Source organism: Thunnus thynnus, chromosome 22 (assembly GCF_963924715.1).
Source record: "Thunnus thynnus chromosome 22, fThuThy2.1, whole genome shotgun sequence".
NCBI lineage: Eukaryota > Metazoa > Chordata > Actinopteri > Scombriformes > Scombridae > Thunnus > Thunnus thynnus.
The window spans coordinates 16,001,003-16,019,073 of record NC_089538.1 but is presented as its reverse complement, the minus strand read 5'-3'; the positions used below and the strand labels follow the sequence as shown (position 1 = coordinate 16,019,073).

General features: G+C 38.8%; 2 protein-coding genes and 1 long non-coding RNA gene across 8 annotated transcripts; 2 read left to right on the top strand and 1 right to left on the bottom strand.

Moving 5' to 3' along the window:
* The first annotated feature begins 11 nt into the window (after positions 1 to 11).
* Positions 12 to 9,158, top strand: LOC137174683 (prostaglandin reductase 1-like). Of its 2 annotated transcripts, none has more exons than XM_067580124.1 (9): positions 12 to 72; positions 749 to 877; positions 2,245 to 2,290; positions 2,434 to 2,493; positions 5,523 to 5,690; positions 6,647 to 6,920; positions 7,121 to 7,226; positions 8,098 to 8,216; positions 8,376 to 9,158. In XM_067580124.1, the coding sequence occupies exons 2-9, from the start codon at positions 772 to 774 to the stop codon at positions 8,484 to 8,486; spliced, it is 990 nt and encodes a 329-aa protein (XP_067436225.1). In that variant the 5' UTR covers positions 12 to 72; positions 749 to 771; the 3' UTR covers positions 8,487 to 9,158. The 2 variants fall into 2 exon arrangements, with proteins under 2 accessions (XP_067436225.1, XP_067436224.1); XM_067580123.1 differs by having other exon boundaries at positions 35 to 114.
* LOC137174690 (uncharacterized) lies at positions 3,747 to 16,029 on the bottom strand. 5 transcript variants are annotated; one of them, XR_010925435.1, is made up of 7 exons: positions 15,894 to 16,029; positions 14,185 to 14,406; positions 10,086 to 10,152; positions 9,864 to 9,985; positions 9,515 to 9,756; positions 8,023 to 8,195; positions 5,623 to 5,712 (listed from the first exon to the last, which is right to left on the bottom strand). It is a non-coding gene; the product is annotated as an uncharacterized lncRNA (long non-coding RNA). The 5 variants fall into 5 exon arrangements; XR_010925438.1 differs by lacking the exons at positions 14,185 to 14,406; positions 15,894 to 16,029 and adding an exon at positions 3,747 to 5,214 and having other exon boundaries at positions 5,487 to 5,712; positions 10,086 to 10,263; XR_010925434.1 differs by lacking the exons at positions 14,185 to 14,406; positions 15,894 to 16,029 and adding an exon at positions 10,567 to 10,650 and having other exon boundaries at positions 10,086 to 10,245.
* LOC137174682 (prostaglandin reductase 1-like) lies at positions 10,995 to 17,020 on the top strand. The gene is made up of 9 exons (XM_067580122.1): positions 10,995 to 11,103; positions 11,702 to 11,830; positions 11,994 to 12,039; positions 12,145 to 12,204; positions 14,218 to 14,385; positions 15,095 to 15,368; positions 15,569 to 15,674; positions 15,969 to 16,087; positions 16,248 to 17,020. The coding sequence occupies exons 2-9, from the start codon at positions 11,725 to 11,727 to the stop codon at positions 16,356 to 16,358; spliced, it is 990 nt and encodes a 329-aa protein (XP_067436223.1). The 5' UTR covers positions 10,995 to 11,103; positions 11,702 to 11,724; the 3' UTR covers positions 16,359 to 17,020.
* The last annotated feature ends 1,051 nt before the right edge of the window (positions 17,021 to 18,071 follow it).

Sequence of the window (18,071 nt, the reverse complement as noted above, 5' to 3'; positions counted from 1 at the left end):
ATCGACTTGTCTCCCGCCCCTCTCTCCTCCCACGCTTCTATCCCACAGCCACTACCTTCTCCTATCCTAACAGTAAGTTTACAACTGCTGTCAATTCTCTGTGAACAACAACTAGTAAGTCATATGTATGAGGCTGATCGGGCTGAATGTGAGATAACATGCTAAAATGATCAAGATTATGTGCTATTTTAAGGGAAGAGGCATCAGCAAAACATAGGGGATTCACTTCACTCATTTTTTAGCTTCTATCTTTAATCTAGCTTTTATCTAAACAATAACCTGTTATCTTACTGTTAGTTGTTTTTTTTATAGTATTGCGCACTACTACCGTCTTCTTGTAACTGGAATAGGAACAGTATCATTTGTTTTGCAGAAAGAAATCATTGCAACCAAACGTCAACCCATCGATGTGGTTAAGTTGTAAGATCGGGAAAAAACTCGACTTACTTCATATTTTTATATTCGCGTGTATATGTGTGTGTGTGTGTGTGTGTGTGTGTGTGTGTGTGTGTGCGCGCAGGCATGTTGTGTAATGCTTCCGCTTAAACTGCTGTTTCACATTTACTGTAACAGGATTGTCATCATGACTACTCAGCTTTAACTTCTTGAAATCACATCATTAGTTACTTGTTAATACATTTAACATGTCTCATATTTTGTTTTTGTTTGTTTGTAGTACTGGGCATGGCATTGCTTTACCATGTATTTCTATCTGTTTGATATTAAACAACTGTTCTGTCTCTCACAGCTGCCCCAAACAAACAAATAATCATGGTCCAAGCAAAGTCATGGGTCCTGGCCAAACACTTTGATGGCTTCCCGAAGGATAGCAACTTTGAGCTCAAGGTGGAGAAGCTCCCTGAGCCCAAAGATGGAGGTAAGATGAGAGGTGGACATGCTATTTGTTTGTCTTCATTTAGTCTTAAACTCTTAAGTCTTAGGCATTTGACACTGTTGATCATTCCTTGCTTTGACATATTTTAAGTAATGTTGGTTGTGGTTCAAGAGCTCATACATAGTTCCTGAATTCCTTATCTGATCGGTGACAGTCAGTGAACTTTGAAACTATTTGTTCAGGGTGTTCCACAAGGCTCAATTCTGGGTTCAGTTCTTTTTACAATTTATATTAATCATATTTTTCATCATTAACTAACTGTAATGCACATTTATGGATGATACAATATCGTATTGTATTGCAGACTCTGCTCAGCTGTCAGTGGAGAACCTGCAACATTCTTCCTTTGACATTCTTGAAGCTGCACTTAATGATCTTAAACTTGTATTAAATGCTCATAAAAGTTCATGTTATTCTCTAGAGCTAGAGGTAACAATAGCAAAAAACTTTCATATCTCCACAGTACAAGGGTCCATTACTGAGAGAGTTACAGAATTTATATACCTGGGTATATGGATAGATGACAAATTCACATTCAAATTTCATATAGACAATCCTGACAACAAATTACAACAAAAAAAAGTTTTTTATATAGAAAGAGAACTAACTTTCCCATGTTCTGTAGGAATAGATTAAAGCTGTTTTCCCCCCTGTCTTGGATTATGGTGATATGATTTAGAGGCATACCTCTGCCTCTCCTCTTAAGCCTTTGAATTCTGTTCATCATTCTGCCTTCAGGTTTATTACTGGTGATGTTTATAGCCTTCATCATTGTATTCTGTACGATAAAGTTGGTCATCTCTGTCTGAGAGACGCGATAAGCATATGTATTTATTTATCTACAAGGCCCTTGTTGGGAAGCTACCATCTTATATCACATCTGTGATATATTGGTCCCCTGGAACAATAAGACTAATTTCACTCCAAGTCCCTCGAGTTTGTACTGAACTTGGAAGATCTGCATTTTGTTTTTATGCTCCGACTGCCTGAACTCTTTGCAGAGCACCCTAAAAACTGATACTTTATTAACTCTTGGACATTTTAAATCTATAATAGCCAACCACCTCTGTTTGTACTTGTTTTAATTGATTTGTATTACATCTTGTATCCTATATTAACTGTACTTATCCTTATCTTAATTTTCTCTCATCCTGTATCTTTATTATGTAATTATACTGAACATTATTGTAAATGAGGGCCAGCCCTCAATGATTTGAGTTTAAATAAAGGTAATAGTAATAAAAAAAAAAACATTGAACACCAAGCACTTTAGAATGAGTCAGCATTTACTTGACAGAGTCACATACAGATGAGGAAAGTGTACACACTGAAGTGTCTTTGTGTTTCAGAGGTGCTTTTGGAAGCAGTGTTTCTTAGCGTTGACCCGTACATGAGGTGGGTAAAAAGGAGGATCATGCATCTGAAAAGTATTCTTAATTATTACAGGGAATAGTCTTTAACATAACACTTTGTTTTTATTATTTGTTAAGCCAAAAATACATATTAAATGTATTGTAATGTACTGTTTGTTTCACAAGGTCGTTCAGTTCTGTTGCGATGAAGGAAGGTGATGTGATGATTGGAGCACAAGTGGCCAAGTAAGGAACACAAACACACACAGAAACGCCTTTTATATGTCATGATGTACTGTGCATGCCAGATGTTTACTGAAACACAACTTGGCCTTGGGTACACCTGTAGAGTGCAAGCTGACTCATGGGGTAAGACAGTATAATATCAAATATAATATCAAAATCACAGTATTATATCAAAATCTCAATATTTCAAAAGAGTAACAATTATGCATTCAATAGATATTTCCTTTTAAAACCAATAGGCTAATAGAATCACAAAAACATAAATGGGCTGTTATATATAACAGTAGGCTATTAAAAATGATCAATTCTATATAAGAGTATTGAAAGTGCTCATTCTATATCAGTCTATTACCTACAATTATTGTCATTTCCACTATAAAACAATGATCTTATTCCTTTATACCTTCAGTCACACAACAATTACATTAACGATATGTCTCTCATTCATCCACTTTGTTTACATGTGACGTATTACAACCCGTGCGCTTCCTGGTTGCCTTGGCAACGGTAAACAGCGCTGCTAATCAGCTGTTTGGGCTCTAACCGTCTACATTCTAGTAACCGTTATAAACTGAAACTGAAAATAAACGTTATTGTCCGTTAGGAGAAAACGAATAAATCAAAGAAAATATAAACTACAAAACACTCCAACATCAAATCCTACACATACATATATATCAGTGGATTCAGACAAACGTTACATCTGACTCCCTTAGACGTTTTGACAGGTGTAATTTGACAATAACCGTTCATCGTAAACGGCAAGCTAATGCCAGTTGAGGATACCAAGCTAGCGCAAATACTACTAACAAACTACATGCTACAATACATAACGGTACACTAAATAGAAAGCCTACATCACTGACAAACTGTATAAATGCTTAAGAGACATTTACCCACCTGAATGAATCAATGAAAAACACAATAGCGAGTCAGCTGATCCTCAGTGGCGTTACAGGTGTTAACTGCCAACTGAAGAGTGCAGCGCAAACTGGAAAATTTTCTTACATATAATCTTAACTGCTTACTTAACTGACACTAGCAGTAAAACAATTCAAACAAAGAGATCAGAGGTTGAACAATAATTACTAAGAGCCGTGTGAAGTTTTCTGGTCAGCCCATAGATTTGTTGCAGTCTCCAAAAGCCTACAACAAATCCAGTGTTCTCGAGAATCACTGACTTCTTACATTCTGCACAGTTCTTCTGTAATTTTATAAAAACCATCCTGTGTATGTCATTCACTCCTCTCTAATCAGTCCGTCTGCCAGATAGTCTCAGGTCATAGTGACTTTTAATTCTGCAAGTTGCCTCCCTAAATTTAACTCCAAATATACTCCCTTACTTATTCCTGTTTACCTCAAAACTTGACAGCCTGCATCCTGTCACATACATGTAGGTTGATCACACAACATATTTACAGATTTGTGAGCATCCTGTTTTTCATGTGAATTTGCACAACAGATTTTGACATCCTGCCTCTCATAACCTTCCAGACGTTCTGGCATCTAGTACTTTTCTCACCTGCTCAGCACTTTTTCCATTTAGTTACCTTAATTAGACCTTTTCCCATGAATCATTCATTTGAACAGTGTATTTTCAGTCTATTTTCCATTATATTTTGAATATAAAAGTGTCCTACAAAACCCACAGCTTATATATCCACAGGTGATGTTTGAAATTGAATTGGGGGGGGGGGGGGGTGTCTGTAAACATGCAAGATAAAATGCATTATATATAAAATAATACATTGAAGTAAGTGGGCAAATACATGTAAATATCCTATGTGCCACACCTGCACCTGCTGTTGACTCGAATGAAAACAATCAAAATGTTTTTGACAGCCCAGACACAATTTTTTGGCTGATAATCATACAGAATAAAGTACTTGGTGACCAAACTTTCCAAAAAACCTCAAACTTCTTGTTTTTTTTAAACCAGTTTGTATTTTCTTTACAAAACTCATCAAACTCATCTGCCACATGGTTTGAGATCAAACAGTTGTACAGACCATAAAAAATCTAAAGAGCGTAAATAAAAACTTAGGAGTAAGATTCTTGTGTTGTGTGTTTGTTGTACTACATATGGTTTTAGAATTGGTTTTTGAATTTGCAACAGGTGAGAGATGCTGATGAACCCAAAGCATGAGACTATGACTTGTTTTATTTCATTCATTCATTCAACCTTTATTTAAGCTCAAAGATCATTGAGGGCATGCACAGCTAATGAGAAAACAAACAACAATACCGGAATACAGTCAAATGCTGATTAAAAACAGTTACATTCAAGAGCGTAGTAGTTTGTAATCATGTTTTTAAACGCACAACATGTAATTTCTGCCGCTATGGGTCTCTCAATCGAAACAATTGTTAAACAACCAGCTTCTCCGGGTTAGGATTACTACAGTGTTCATCGTTTAGGATGTTTTTACCGGCCAAATTATCTGCAGAGATAATCTCCAAAACAAATGTACACAGCGATAAAAACACTGAATAAAGCAGTTTCTTGTTTAAAAAAAAAAAAAAAGTAAAAAGACCAAGGTGGTAACATGCAAACTATTCTCCACAATATCTCTGGCTCTAGAGAATAGAATATGTTAAGTCTTGTTTGAAAGCAGAACTTCTCAAATTAAAAAAGTGTATCTTGCCATTTGTCAAAGGTTTGTTGTAGGACTTCAGTGGCTGAGGGTGCAGTATCAGCAAAGCAATACAGAACTGTATCATCTGCACAAAGATGGGCATTACAATTTGTTATAAAGGATGTATGATTGTTAAAATAATTGTGAACAAGACAGGACCTAGTATTGAACCTTGTGGAACCCCGTTTGACAGTGGAAAAAATACAGAACAATCATTTCCCAAGATCACACATTGCTGTCTATGAGATATTTATTCCTGAAACCCTTTACAGGATATATAATCAAAACTAATATCCCATAGCCTCTGTAGGAGCATAGCATGATCATCAGTGTCAAATGCTTTTGTGTGACAAATACCTTTTTTCTGTCATCACGTTATTTTGTTTTCTGCAGAGTGATCCAAAGTAAGAACCCAGCATTTCCTGTGGGAAGCCATGTTGTTGGATCTTGTGGCTGGAGAACACACACAGTCTGTGATGGCAAAGACCTCACTCCCATCATGCCTGACTGGCCTCAAGATGTCTCGTTGTCCCTGGCTCTGGGCACCATCGGCATGCCGGGGTAAAGGCAGATGTTGTGTTGCCTGTATGGGTAGTCATAGAAGGCAGAGGAGTTATATCCAACAGCTAGAGTCCAGAAGTAAAAACATATTTCCTCATAAACAAAGTAATGTGACCGGTTGTTCCAGCATTTACAAGAACTGGATGGACATGAAGTCGACTGAGCTAAATCAACACGACAAAACAAACGGCAAATTCACTGCAATCTGATTGAAAAAATTCCGGTTCACCAAGTAAAAGCCAAAGATGCAAAACTGCAAACATAACAGATTTAGGAGATACAGGGAGTCAGCTACAAGTGCTAAATAGCAGTGGGGTAAGAAACGCTGCTTGGTAGTCAAAAGTAGAACAATGATACGCTTGGGCTTCTCCCATGTGTGAGGTATTTATGTAAGAACAAAGAATAGAGTCAACTCTACTGAGTAAATGTGAGATAAGATCGCTAATCTGGAAAAGGTGTTGCCACTTCCTGCTAATGTTTCAGACCTGGAATAGGGAGAGAATAGTTCTATCAGCTACAGAAGGGTGACAAATTAAAGGGAAAGCTGGTACAGGTCTGAATCCTTGACCCCTAGAGTGAGGGAATCTGGTGGCTCCATTATGCTGTGGGGGGCATTTTGCTGGCATGGTTTGGGTCCACTTTGGGTCAAGCATTCAGACCTGTACTAGTTTTCCCTTTAATTTGTCACCTGTCTGTATTTCTCTGAAGACCTGCAGCTTAGCAGAAGAGCTGAGTGTTGTCTTCCTTTGAGAAAATAAACATATATGGCTCTAGACATTTGGTCGTGCTGGTGAGTTGAAGTCACCTAATGAGCACTGATTAGCGCTCTGGAAGCAGTTACAAAGAGTTTATATAATGAAGGTCAAAGAGGCTCCTTTGTGGGACCGCAGTTAAAACACACATCATTGTGCTTTTCAACTTTTCAAAGTTGGATTTGACTCTCTTTTACTCCCCAGACTGACAGCTCTGTATGGGATAGAGGAAGTCCTGGGACTCCAGGCAGGTGAGACCCTGCTGGTAAATGCGGCAGCAGGAGCAGTGGGCACTGTGGTGGGCCAGATCGCCAAGATCAAGGGCTGTAAGGTGGTGGGTTCAGCAGGGTCCGATGCAAAGGTGGCTTACCTCAAAGAGCTGGGCTTCGATGAGGCCTTCAACTACAAAACTGTCGGTTCCCTGGAGGAGGCGCTGAAGAAGGCTTCTCCGGAGGGATACGACTGCTACTTTGAAAATGTAAGCGGTGGTGGTGTAGTTCCAAGCTTGGAAAGTGTCTTTGTTTGGTTGTTAGCTCTTACTTCTGCTCTGTTTTTAGTTTTTCATATTTCCCTTTGGCAAATATGGGTAATTAACCATTTAAACCAGTGTGAGGTAAATATTTAAAACTCTTTTTAAAATACTTTTCAAAATTGGTTTAACTGACACTTTGATTGCAGGTGGGAGGCCCTTTCTTCAGTGTTGCCTTACAACAGATGAGGCACTTTGGAAGAATAGCCGTTTGTGGAAGTATTTCTATGTACAATGACACCACACCCCAAACTGGTACGTAGCTTCCTTCTTTCATTCAGTTTAGTCATTTAAAAGGAAGCAAATCATTCTGCTTTAACTTGATACCTGCTTGTGAAAAGAATACAGTTAAACCTGCAGTGTAGAACTTAATACATATACATAACATAGCATATAAATGAACGTCTGTTACATTCAAGCCCTTGCCAAACAAGTTCACACAATGCTGATTAAACCTGTCACTGCCAGATAAATCTCTGTATTTCACAGTATATGGAGTTTTTAAATCTCATGTCCAGTGTGACATTCCTGCGCTGGCCATCTGGCCATTAATTGTACAGCTCTTCTAGACTTTCTAAATGTTATCGGACTGAATGGACCAAATTCTGATATTGAAACGAGTCATTTTGCAGGATTTGTGTGACGCTCAAAACAATTTATCCACCATTTTACAGCTGCAACAGTAGGTTAAGGCCAGTGGTGTACTGGCGTAGTGGGACAGATCCCAGTGGGCCGTCAGAGAAATATGTTTTTGGGCCAGTGGACGGTCAAAATATATCCATTTTTACTGGCCCTCTCTGTGTGCCTGTCATTCGGGGTGCACAGTAGAACATCCACCATGCCTTGTCAGGCAATCACAGCCAAGCGCCCCTCCTTTACTCTCACTGCCAGAAGGGGGAGACAAAAGTCCCGCACTCCAGCTTTAAGACTGAGTGTAGAGAAGTTATTCACCCTTTCACAACGTCCCATGTTTGTAATTTTATGTGTTTTTCACTAGAGGGCAACATTGTGTTACTAACTTGCTAGAAGAGATACACAAACTGGCTCTTGCCTTAACAGAAATGGCTTGCTTGAAATATCCTTGAAAGTTACTTGATCTTTTTCTTCGATCATCTTGCTCTCTCAGGCCCGTACCCCCACCCGACCATGATCTTTAAGCAGCTTAAGATGGAGGGTTTCTTGCAGAGCAGGTGGGAGCATAAACACCCTGAATCCCTCAAGAGGCTGATTGGATGGTTGAAAGAGGTTAGTGACGGAAAACACAGTTTGTCATCATGTTGGATGTCTAAATTATTGTCCATGTTTTTGCTTAAGATTAAAACTCTAGTAGGGCTTTAGTCATGGATGTCTCCTGTGTTCTTCATGTTCAAAGTCATTTCTTTGTTTTTTTGGTTGCATCTACAGGGCAAACTGCAGTGTCGGGAGCACATCACAAAAGGCTTTGAAAACATGCCGGCTGGTTTTATGGGGATGCTGAAGGGAGAAAACATCGGCAAAGCTATCATCGCAGTCTGATGTGGAACACAGGATGAATTAAAAGCGATCAGTATTATTAATAACTGCTACATTATCACAGATTTTATACATGAAGGACAATAGATACCTACAACTAACCAAGATGATGTCCATGTAGCTTATTAGTGTGACCTTGTAATCACAAATTGTAGCTACAAGCAGCAATAAGGTGACCAGGCTCCAGCAATTTAGTCATGAAGTGCAAAAATGTAATAACACTGTTTACCATTAGTTTAGGAAACCATTCATTCTATCAAAATTTAGAAAATTGAGATGATCTGTATGGTTTGTGTGAAACTGAACTATTCTGCTGGGTTTGATGGATTTTCATTCAAGGTCAGGCACATTTTTGTCTCAAATACATTTTAAAAATGAAGACAAAATACAATTGACAATTTCCTAAAAAAAAGAAAAGACTGAGTGTCTTCACAGCATTAATCTGGTATATACATGTCCTGCACTTGAGGCCTGAGGAAAAGAGAGAAATCCTATTAAAGATGCGTGCTCCTTTCAATCCTTTATTGAGTGGAGCCCAGAGGATCTTTTTTGAAATTATTGCTGCTTTGTGTTTCCTCAGACAGTGTTTCCCTGTTGAGCTGCAGCGGAAGTATAGTCACAAAAAGAGGGACTTTGGCACAAAAAAGACTGTAACATTAAAAGTTATCTACTTTATTGGACTCATTTGAAGCTAAATATTAGCATCAGATAAACTTTTAAATACATTTTTGCACAGAAGGAGGACTGCGGATTTTGAAGGGATCTTCTAATGGCCAGTATGAACAAGAGGAATGATTACAGCAAGAAAAACCTGTTGCAATGTTCATTTGGTCTTCTGTCATCTGGTGAATGTATGAGCATCCTAACATAATATTGTATATGTGTCCCCTCCTCTATTTAGCATGCAAACAGATCCCCTACTATGGCTAATTAAGGTTAATATTAGCTACAGTCAGGGGTTAAAATTGGATTTGGCAGGAGGGGGAACCCTAAGATCTGGTGTAGCGGTGCAGCTGCGAAAAATGACTCACCTCAAAATAACTCCCAAATTGATTTGTACTGTGAGCTCCAGTGGACTTGTTTTCTTTGTGATCAGCTGACCTTCTTTTCAGCACACATTTCTAGATGTATTTTTTCTGGATCCCACTAGTCCAAAGGGGGCCCAACCAAAGAACTGAAAATCAGCACTGAGAACTTGTTGATTTGTAGTTGTGTCCGTATTTGCGTTATTATATTGTTAATTTCAGAGAATCCTCTTTTACGGTCCGCACTGCTGACAGACAAGAGAAAACACAGACAAGCAAAATAAACATTATTTAACTAAAAACAACTCATACAAAACAACACTGCAGTATGAAATGAACACAAGTGCATATTTACTTGACAAGCAGTGTAGGGTCCATTGATCCAGATCTCCTAACAATGTCACAGAGTTATAGGCGTATCCATTTGCTGCGATGACAGAGAACCTTTCGGTTCAGATCAGGCTGTGTCTCTGGTGACTGTAAAGAAAATATGCACAACCAAATGAGATTACTGGCACTCATCGATACAGATCAGCTGTGGAAAAAACACGGTCCTGAACTGAAACTATGTACTCACCCAGTGTGCTATCCTCATCCTGGAGCCATCAGACCTGGAGGATTAGATGCCTGAGTGAAGGCCACTGCTGAGGGTCAGAGGTGATGATGAGAAGGCTGAGCAGGTATCTGGTGTTTTTGTAGCTCCAACTGCAGCTACTTCATCCTGCTGTCTGTGACTTCTTTTACCAAGAAAACATCGTGCACAGCCGTGTTTCCTGTTTATCTGACAAAGCTGGCGTTGTTTACCTGAATCAGTTTATCTATCTGACCACATCAGAGTCAATAATGCTACTGTGGTTTACTGTCAGTCACAAATACAGAAGACATAGCATTACGGTCATTTGTTGTTCGTTGTTGTCATTTCCAATTAATATTACCAATGCTATCACGTGGAGAGATTGTCAACAACGTGACGTTATGACAATGACAACACTGTCTCTTAAAGTTCACCCGGTACCACAGCGGAGAAACAGCTGAATACATGTCAGGAACAAACTTACTGAAGGCCAGCAGATGAATATCAGCTCGAACAAAGAAAAGTCTTGCGAGTTTCAGTCACCACAAACAGAAAAAGACACGAATATCTCATATTTTGGCTGAAGTTTTCAGCGAAGTTAGTCCTAAACTCTGAATCACTGCTTCTGCTGCCTTAACTTCCGCCGTTCCGGATCGTTCTGGCCCACCTTAACTCCTGACTATAATAAACCTTGTCAGCTGTGTCCAAGGTAAGGCATTTAGTGTTATTATCTTACCAATAACACCCAAACTAGTAAACTGCCACTTGAATTAGAGTGATTTTTTTGCCGGTTAGCGGCCCGCCAAACTTTCCAAACGGACATTACGTCGGCAGTTAAGAACAACGTGACGTCCTGCGTCATACGCTGAGGGTTGCGCCAAATGATTCGACCAATCAGATTTAGTTATCGAAGCTTGTCTCCCGCCTCTCTCTCCTCCCACGCTTCATCACGCTACCACAAGCTTCTTCTCTCCTCACAGTGAGATCACAACTTCTGCCATTTCTCTGTGAACGACAACTGGTAAGTCATATGTATAAAGCTGATCGGGCTGAATGTGTGATAACATGCTAAAATGAGCAAGATTATGTGCTATTTTAAGGGAAGAGGCATCAGCAAAACATAAGTCAGACTGGTAGTCCACAGCAGGTGGTTCACTTATCACTTTTGATCTTCTATCTTTAATCTAGCTTTTATCTAAATTAAACATTAACCTGTGTTATCTTACTGGTAGTTGACTCAATATTATTGCATTCTATTAATGTACTCCGTCTTATTGTAACCGGAATAGGAACAGTATCCTTGCATTGTTTTGCAGAAACCAGACGTCTGCTCATTGATGTGGTTAAGCTATACAGTCTGAAAAGACACTCGACTTGCTTCTTCATGTTTTTAAATGCATGTGTACGCGTGTGCGTGTGCGGGCATATTGTGTAATACATTCCACTTAAATTACTGTTTTACATTCGCTGTAACAGGGTTATCATTGTGAGTACTCAGTGTTTAACTTTCCCTTGAAATTACATCATTACTAACATGTCTCATATTTTGCACAGTACTGGGCAAGGCATTGTTGTATGTTTCTGAATTTGATATCAAAAGACTGCTCCGTCTCTCACAGCTGCCCCAGACAACAAAGAAATCATGGTTCAAGCAAAGTCATGGATCCTGACCAAATACTTTGATGGCTTCCCAAAGGATAGCAACTTTGAGCTGAAGGTGGAGGAGCTCCCTGAGCCCAAAGACGGAGGTAAGACGAGAGGTGGACATGCTATTTGTTTGTCTTCATTTAGTGTTAAACATTAAACACCACAAGCACTTATGAATGAGTCAGTATTTACTTGACTTAGTCACATACAGACAAGGAAAACCTGTCGTTTAATTGTACTTGCTGATGTCTCTTTGTGTTTCAGAGGTACTTTTGGAAGCAGTGTTTCTCAGCGTTGACCCGTACATGAGGTGGGTAAAAAGGAAGATCATGCATCTGAAAAATATTCTGAATTATTACAGGAAACACCAAAAATACATATTAAACGTATTGTAATGCACTGTTTGTTTCACTAGGCCGTTCAGTTCTGTTCGCATGAAAGAAGGAGATGTGATGATTGGAACTCAAGTGGCCAAGTAAGGAACACAAACACATACACACACAGAAATGTCTTTTATATGTCATGATGTACTGCGCATGCCGGATGTTTACTGAAACAGAACTAGGCCCGCACCTGCAGTTAATTACCTCAGCCTTTGATTCACAATGTCTCAAGAGTGAAAACAATCTAAATGTTTTTGGCCGACAGTTCAGACGCAAATGTTTCAGCCAGAATGTTTTTTGCTGATAAACATGCAGAACAAATTACTCAGTGACCAAACTTTCCTAAGAACATCAAACTTCTCTTTTTCAAGCCCACATGTTTGTATTTTCTTTACTTTGTGGTGAACCAAACTCATCTACCGCATGTTTGGGATCATTCAGTTGTCCAGGAGACCATAACAAATCTAAAGAACATAAATACAAACGTAGGAGTAAGAATCTTGTGTTGTGAGTGTTTGCTGTTCTACATATGGTTTTAGCCAGCAGTAGTAGCAAACTCTGAAGTAGCTCAGTGAGTCCATGGACTGAATTTGCAACAGGTGAGAGATGCTGATGAACCCCAAAGCCTGAGACTATCACTTTTTTTTTATTTCATTCATTGGTTCATTCATTCATTCATTCATTCAACCTTTATTTAAGCTCAAAGATCATTGAGGACATGCCCTCATTTACAATAATGTCCAGTGTACAAAACAGAATAATTACACAAAAAAACAACAAATGAGAAAACAAACAAACAATAACAGAACACGACCAACGCTGATTAAAAAGTTACATTCAAGAGCGTAGTAGTTTGTAATCATGGTTTTAAATGGACCTATAGGTACAATTGTGTCACGTTTCAATGTGTGTTGCAAAGTGTTCCAGGTGTGTGCAGCACAGAAACTGAAAGCAGTTTTCCCAAATTCAGTGTTTGCATGCAGGACCTTGAGCATTAACCAATCACCTGAACAAGTTAAATAATGATTAAAGGACCAGTTCAATAAGGAAGTGATATATGATGGCAAGTTGCCATTAAGGCTTTATAAAGAAATAGGAACCAATCCCTGTCATGTGTTACTGTTACAGATGTCCACCCAACCTTTTCATACAAGAGACAGTGATGTGCACAGGGATTAAAGCAAGAAAAGATTTGTGAGCCTGAAAAGTTGTCCAGGAGGAAATGTGTACAATGTATTGAACTCAGTATTATATGAATTTAAAACTGCTCTATTCCCGAATTCAGGCATGGTGCCTGAGAACTTTAACCCCTGAGTGTGGAATAACTCACCAGTAATAAATCTTAGGGGTGGAGTGATGAACTGAATCTAGGGGTGTAAGAGTGGAGGCAGAGGCATGTCTATAGATAACATCACTATAATCCAAAACAGACTAGAAGACAGCCTCAATTATCCACTTTCTACTGAACATAGGAAAATTAGCTTTGTTTCTGTACAAATATCCAATTTTTAGTCTCAGCTTGTTGACAAGTGTGTCATTGTGAAATTTAAAAGTTTGATATAAGATATTTATACTCTAAGACCCTCTCAATACTACTACTAATATACTGTCCATTTGGGTAGTAATATGCAAACTATTCTCCACAATATCTCTTGCTCTAGCGAATAGAATATATTTAGTCTTGTTTGAATTCAGAACTATTTTCACGTTAAATATTGTATCTTGCCATAAGTCAGAGGCTTGTTGTAGGATTTCAGTGGCTGAGGGTGCAGCATCAGCAAAGCAATACAGAACTGTATCATCGGCATAAAGATGACATTACAGTTTGTTATAAAGGATGTAATATTGTTAATATAAATTGTGAACAAGATAGGACCCAGTATTGAACCTTGTGGAACCCCCTTTGAAAGTGGTAAAAATACATGATCATTTCCCTAGATCACACATTGCTGTCTATGAGATATTTATTCCTGAAACCATTTACAGGATATATAATCAAAACTAATATCCCATAGCCTCTGTAGGAGCATAGCATGATCATCAGTGTCAAATGCTTTTGTGTGACAAAATACCTTTTTTCGGTCATGTTGTTTTGTTTTCTGCAGAGTGATCCAAAGTAAGAACCCAGCATTTCCCGTGGGAAGCCATGTTGTTGGTCGTTGTGGCTGGAGAACACACACAGTCTGTGATGGAAAAGACCTCATTCCCATCATGCCTGACTGGCCTCAAGATGTCTCGTTGTCCCTGGCTCTGGGCACTATCGGCATGCCGGGGTAAGGCAGATGTTGCGTTGCCTGTATGGTAGTCATAAAAGGCAGAGGAGTTATATTCAGCAGCTAGATTCCAGGATTAAAAACGTATTTTCTCATAAACAAAGTAATGTGACTGGTCGTTTCAGCATTTACAAGAATTGGATGGATGTGAATCTGCCTGAACTGAATAATCAGCACAAAACAGATGGCAAATTTGTTGCAATCTGATTAAAAAAATTGTGGTTCACCAAGTAATAATCAGAGATGCAAAACTGCAAACATAGCAACTTTAGAAGATACAGGAAGTCAGCTACGAGTGCTAAATAGCAGTGGTGTAAACCCTACTTGGTAGTCAAAAGTAGAACACTGGTACGCCTTGGCTACTCCCATGTGTGAACTATTATCTATGTAAAGACAAACAATAGAGTCAACCTCTGTTCAGGGTTGTGTTGCTGCTTCCTGTAAATGTTTCAGACCAGGAATAGGTAAAGAATAGTTGTATTGGCAGCTTAGCAGAACAGCTCAGTGTTGTCTTCCTTTGACAAAATAAACAGATAAGGCTCCAGATGTTTTGTCTTGCTCGTGGGTTGAAATCACCTAATAAGCACTGATTAGCGCTCTGGAAGCAGTTACAAAGAGTTTATATTAAGAAGGTCAAAGAGGTCAAAAACACACATCATTGTGCTTTTCAACTTTTCAAAGTTGGATTTGACTCTCTTTTTCTCTTCAGACTGACAGCTCTGTTGGGGATAGAGGAAGTCCTGGGACTCCAGGCAGGTGAGACCCTGCTGGTAAATGCGGCAGCAGGAGCAGTGGGCTCTGTGGTGGGCCAGATTGCCAAGATCAAAGGCTGTAAGGTGGTGGGTTCAGCAGGGTCCGATGCAAAGGTGGCTTACCTCAAAGAGCTGGGCTTCGATGAGGCCTTCAACTACAAAACTGTCGGTTCCCTGGAGGAGGCGCTAAAGAAGGCTTCTCCAGAGGGATACAACTGCTACTTTGAAAATGTAAGTGGTAGTGGTGTAGTTCCAAGCTTGGAAAGTGTCTTTGTTTGGTTGTTAGCTCTTACTTGTGCTCTGTTTTTAGTTTTTCATATTTCCCTTTGGCAAAAATGGGTAATTGACCATTTAAACCAGTGTGAGGTAAATATTTAAAACTCTTTTTAAAATACTTCTCAAAATTGGTTTAACTGACACTTTGATTGCAGGTGGGAGGCCCTTTCTCGAGTGTTGCCTTACAACAGATGAAGAACTTTGGAAGAATAGCCGTTTGTGGAAGTATTTCTACGTACAATGACACCACACCCCAAACTGGTACGTAGCTTCCTTCTTTCATTCAGTTTAGTCATTTAAAAGGAAGCAAATCGTTCTGGTTTAACTTGATACCTGCTTGTTAAAAGAATAAACTTAAGACTGAGAGTAGAGAAGTTATTCACCCTCTCACTTCCCATGGTTGTAATTTTATGTGTTTTTCACTAGAGGGCGACATTGTGTTACCAACTTGCTAGAAGACATACACAAACAGACTCTTGCCTTAACAGAAATGGCTTGCTTGAAATATCCTTGAAAGTTACTTGATCTTTTTCTTCGACCATCTTGCTCTCTCAGGCCCGTACCCCCACCTGACCATGATCTTTAAGCAGCTTAAGATGGAGGGTTTCATGCAGAGCAGGTGGGAGCATAAACACCCTCAGTCCCTCAAGAGGCTGATTGGATGGTTGAAAGAGGTTAGTGACGGAAAACATAATTTGTCATTATGTTGGATGTCTAAATTATTGTCCATGTTTTTGCTTAAGATTAAAACCCTAGTAGGGCTTTAGTCATGGATGTTTCCTGTGTTCTTTATGTTCAAAGTCATTTCTTTGTTTTTTTTGGTTGCATCTGCAGGGCAAACTGCAGTGTCGGGAGCACATCACAAAAGGCTTTGAAAACATGCCGGCTGGTTTTATGGGGATGCTGAAGGGAGAAAACATCGGCAAGGCTATCATCGCAGTCTGATGTGGAACACAGCATGAATTAAAAGCGATCAGTATTATTAATAACCGCTACATTATCACAGATTTTATACATGAAGGACAATAGATACCTACAACTAACCAAGATGATGCCCATGTAGCTTATTAGTGTGACCTTGTAATCACAAATTGTAGCTACAAGCAGCAATAAGTTGACCAGGCTCCAGCAATTTAGTCATGAAGTGCAAAAATGTAATAACACCGTTTACCATTAGTTTAGGAAACCATTCATTCTATCAAAATTTAGAAAATTTAGATGATCTGTATGGTTTGTGTGAAACTAACCTATTCTGCTAGGTTTGATGGATTTTCATTCAAGGTCAGGCACATTTTTATCTCAAATACATTTTAAAAATGAAGACAAAATACAATTGACAATTTTCTTAAAAAAGAAAAAAAAACTTGTGTACATTTTTGGGAGACATAGCAAGGCAGTTTTAGTAAGAAAGAAGGAAAGAAAAAATAACTACTAGGATGACAAAAGACTGTTATGCCAGTGAGTATCTGGATGGGAGGTGCAGCTCTGCTGCTGATACTTTCATACATTATTAACTGTAACTGTAACAGTAACACAATTATTCATGGTACTTGTATTTAGTGGGAGCTTTTGTATGGGTAATAAAGTTTTTTTTTCTTGTCTTACAATCTTGTTTAATGTCTTTCACTTGGTTTGGACTTCATACTGCAGACTGAGTTACTTTACAGCATTAATCTGGTATATACATGTCCTGCACTTGAGGCCTGAGGAAAAGAGAAAAAACCTATTGAAGATGCGTGCTCCTTTCAGTCCTTTATTGAGTGGAGACCAGATAATAGAGCAGGCGCTTAGCCTCCCGCAGCCAAGTGGAGCTTTTTGTTTGATCAGGAAATAGACCGTATTTTTAGACTGATCTGAATTTCATATGGTTTTGGTGATGCTGAGAGCATCAATTCAGTGGTTACAGAGGAAGCTGGTAGTAGTACAGTAGAACAGCACAAGGTTCAACCACTGTGGAAATGTAAGAGTCTGCGTAACTTACAGAAATTTGATGTTTGTTGTTTTTTTTAAATGCCATATGGTGCTGTTGAGCAGAGGCCATAATAGCTTGATGCTCAAGTAACAAACAAACAAACAAATTCCCCCAAATTAAGAAAATGAACAACAAGTACAGCCTTTTCAGTACTACTTCATATTTGTGAGTCTGGGAATTAAACCATTTTACCAGTCTCAGAGGGACATAATTTGGATGTAAAATAATTACAGGTCTATGTGAATATTTAAGCTTTTACTTTCGAGTGTATATCAAGTGCAGGGAAGGCTAAGACACGTGTCATCTGCTGGTTTGGGGTTTTAGGAGGGCAGGGCACCCCATCTGGGCCACAGTGGCACTATTTCAGGATTTTTGTCTAGTATGCAAATGTTAATGCTTCTACACCAAAGTGGCCAAGATTTACTGTTGAGAACTAAGTAATCCTTAAATTTAGTATCAGGAAATTTGATTCTTGAAATGTATAAGAATAAAAAGACTAAGTCAGATTACATGATCAATTTTATGAATTCAACTGGATGTAAATGCAACATAAAATAATCTAATTTTGTTGAAAAATGTCAAAACATGCCCATGAAACATATACGTTAAATCTATAAGTTAAGGGCCATCAGAGCAGAATAGATGTTTGAAAATAGATAAAACAACAAAATGATCAAACTGTGAAG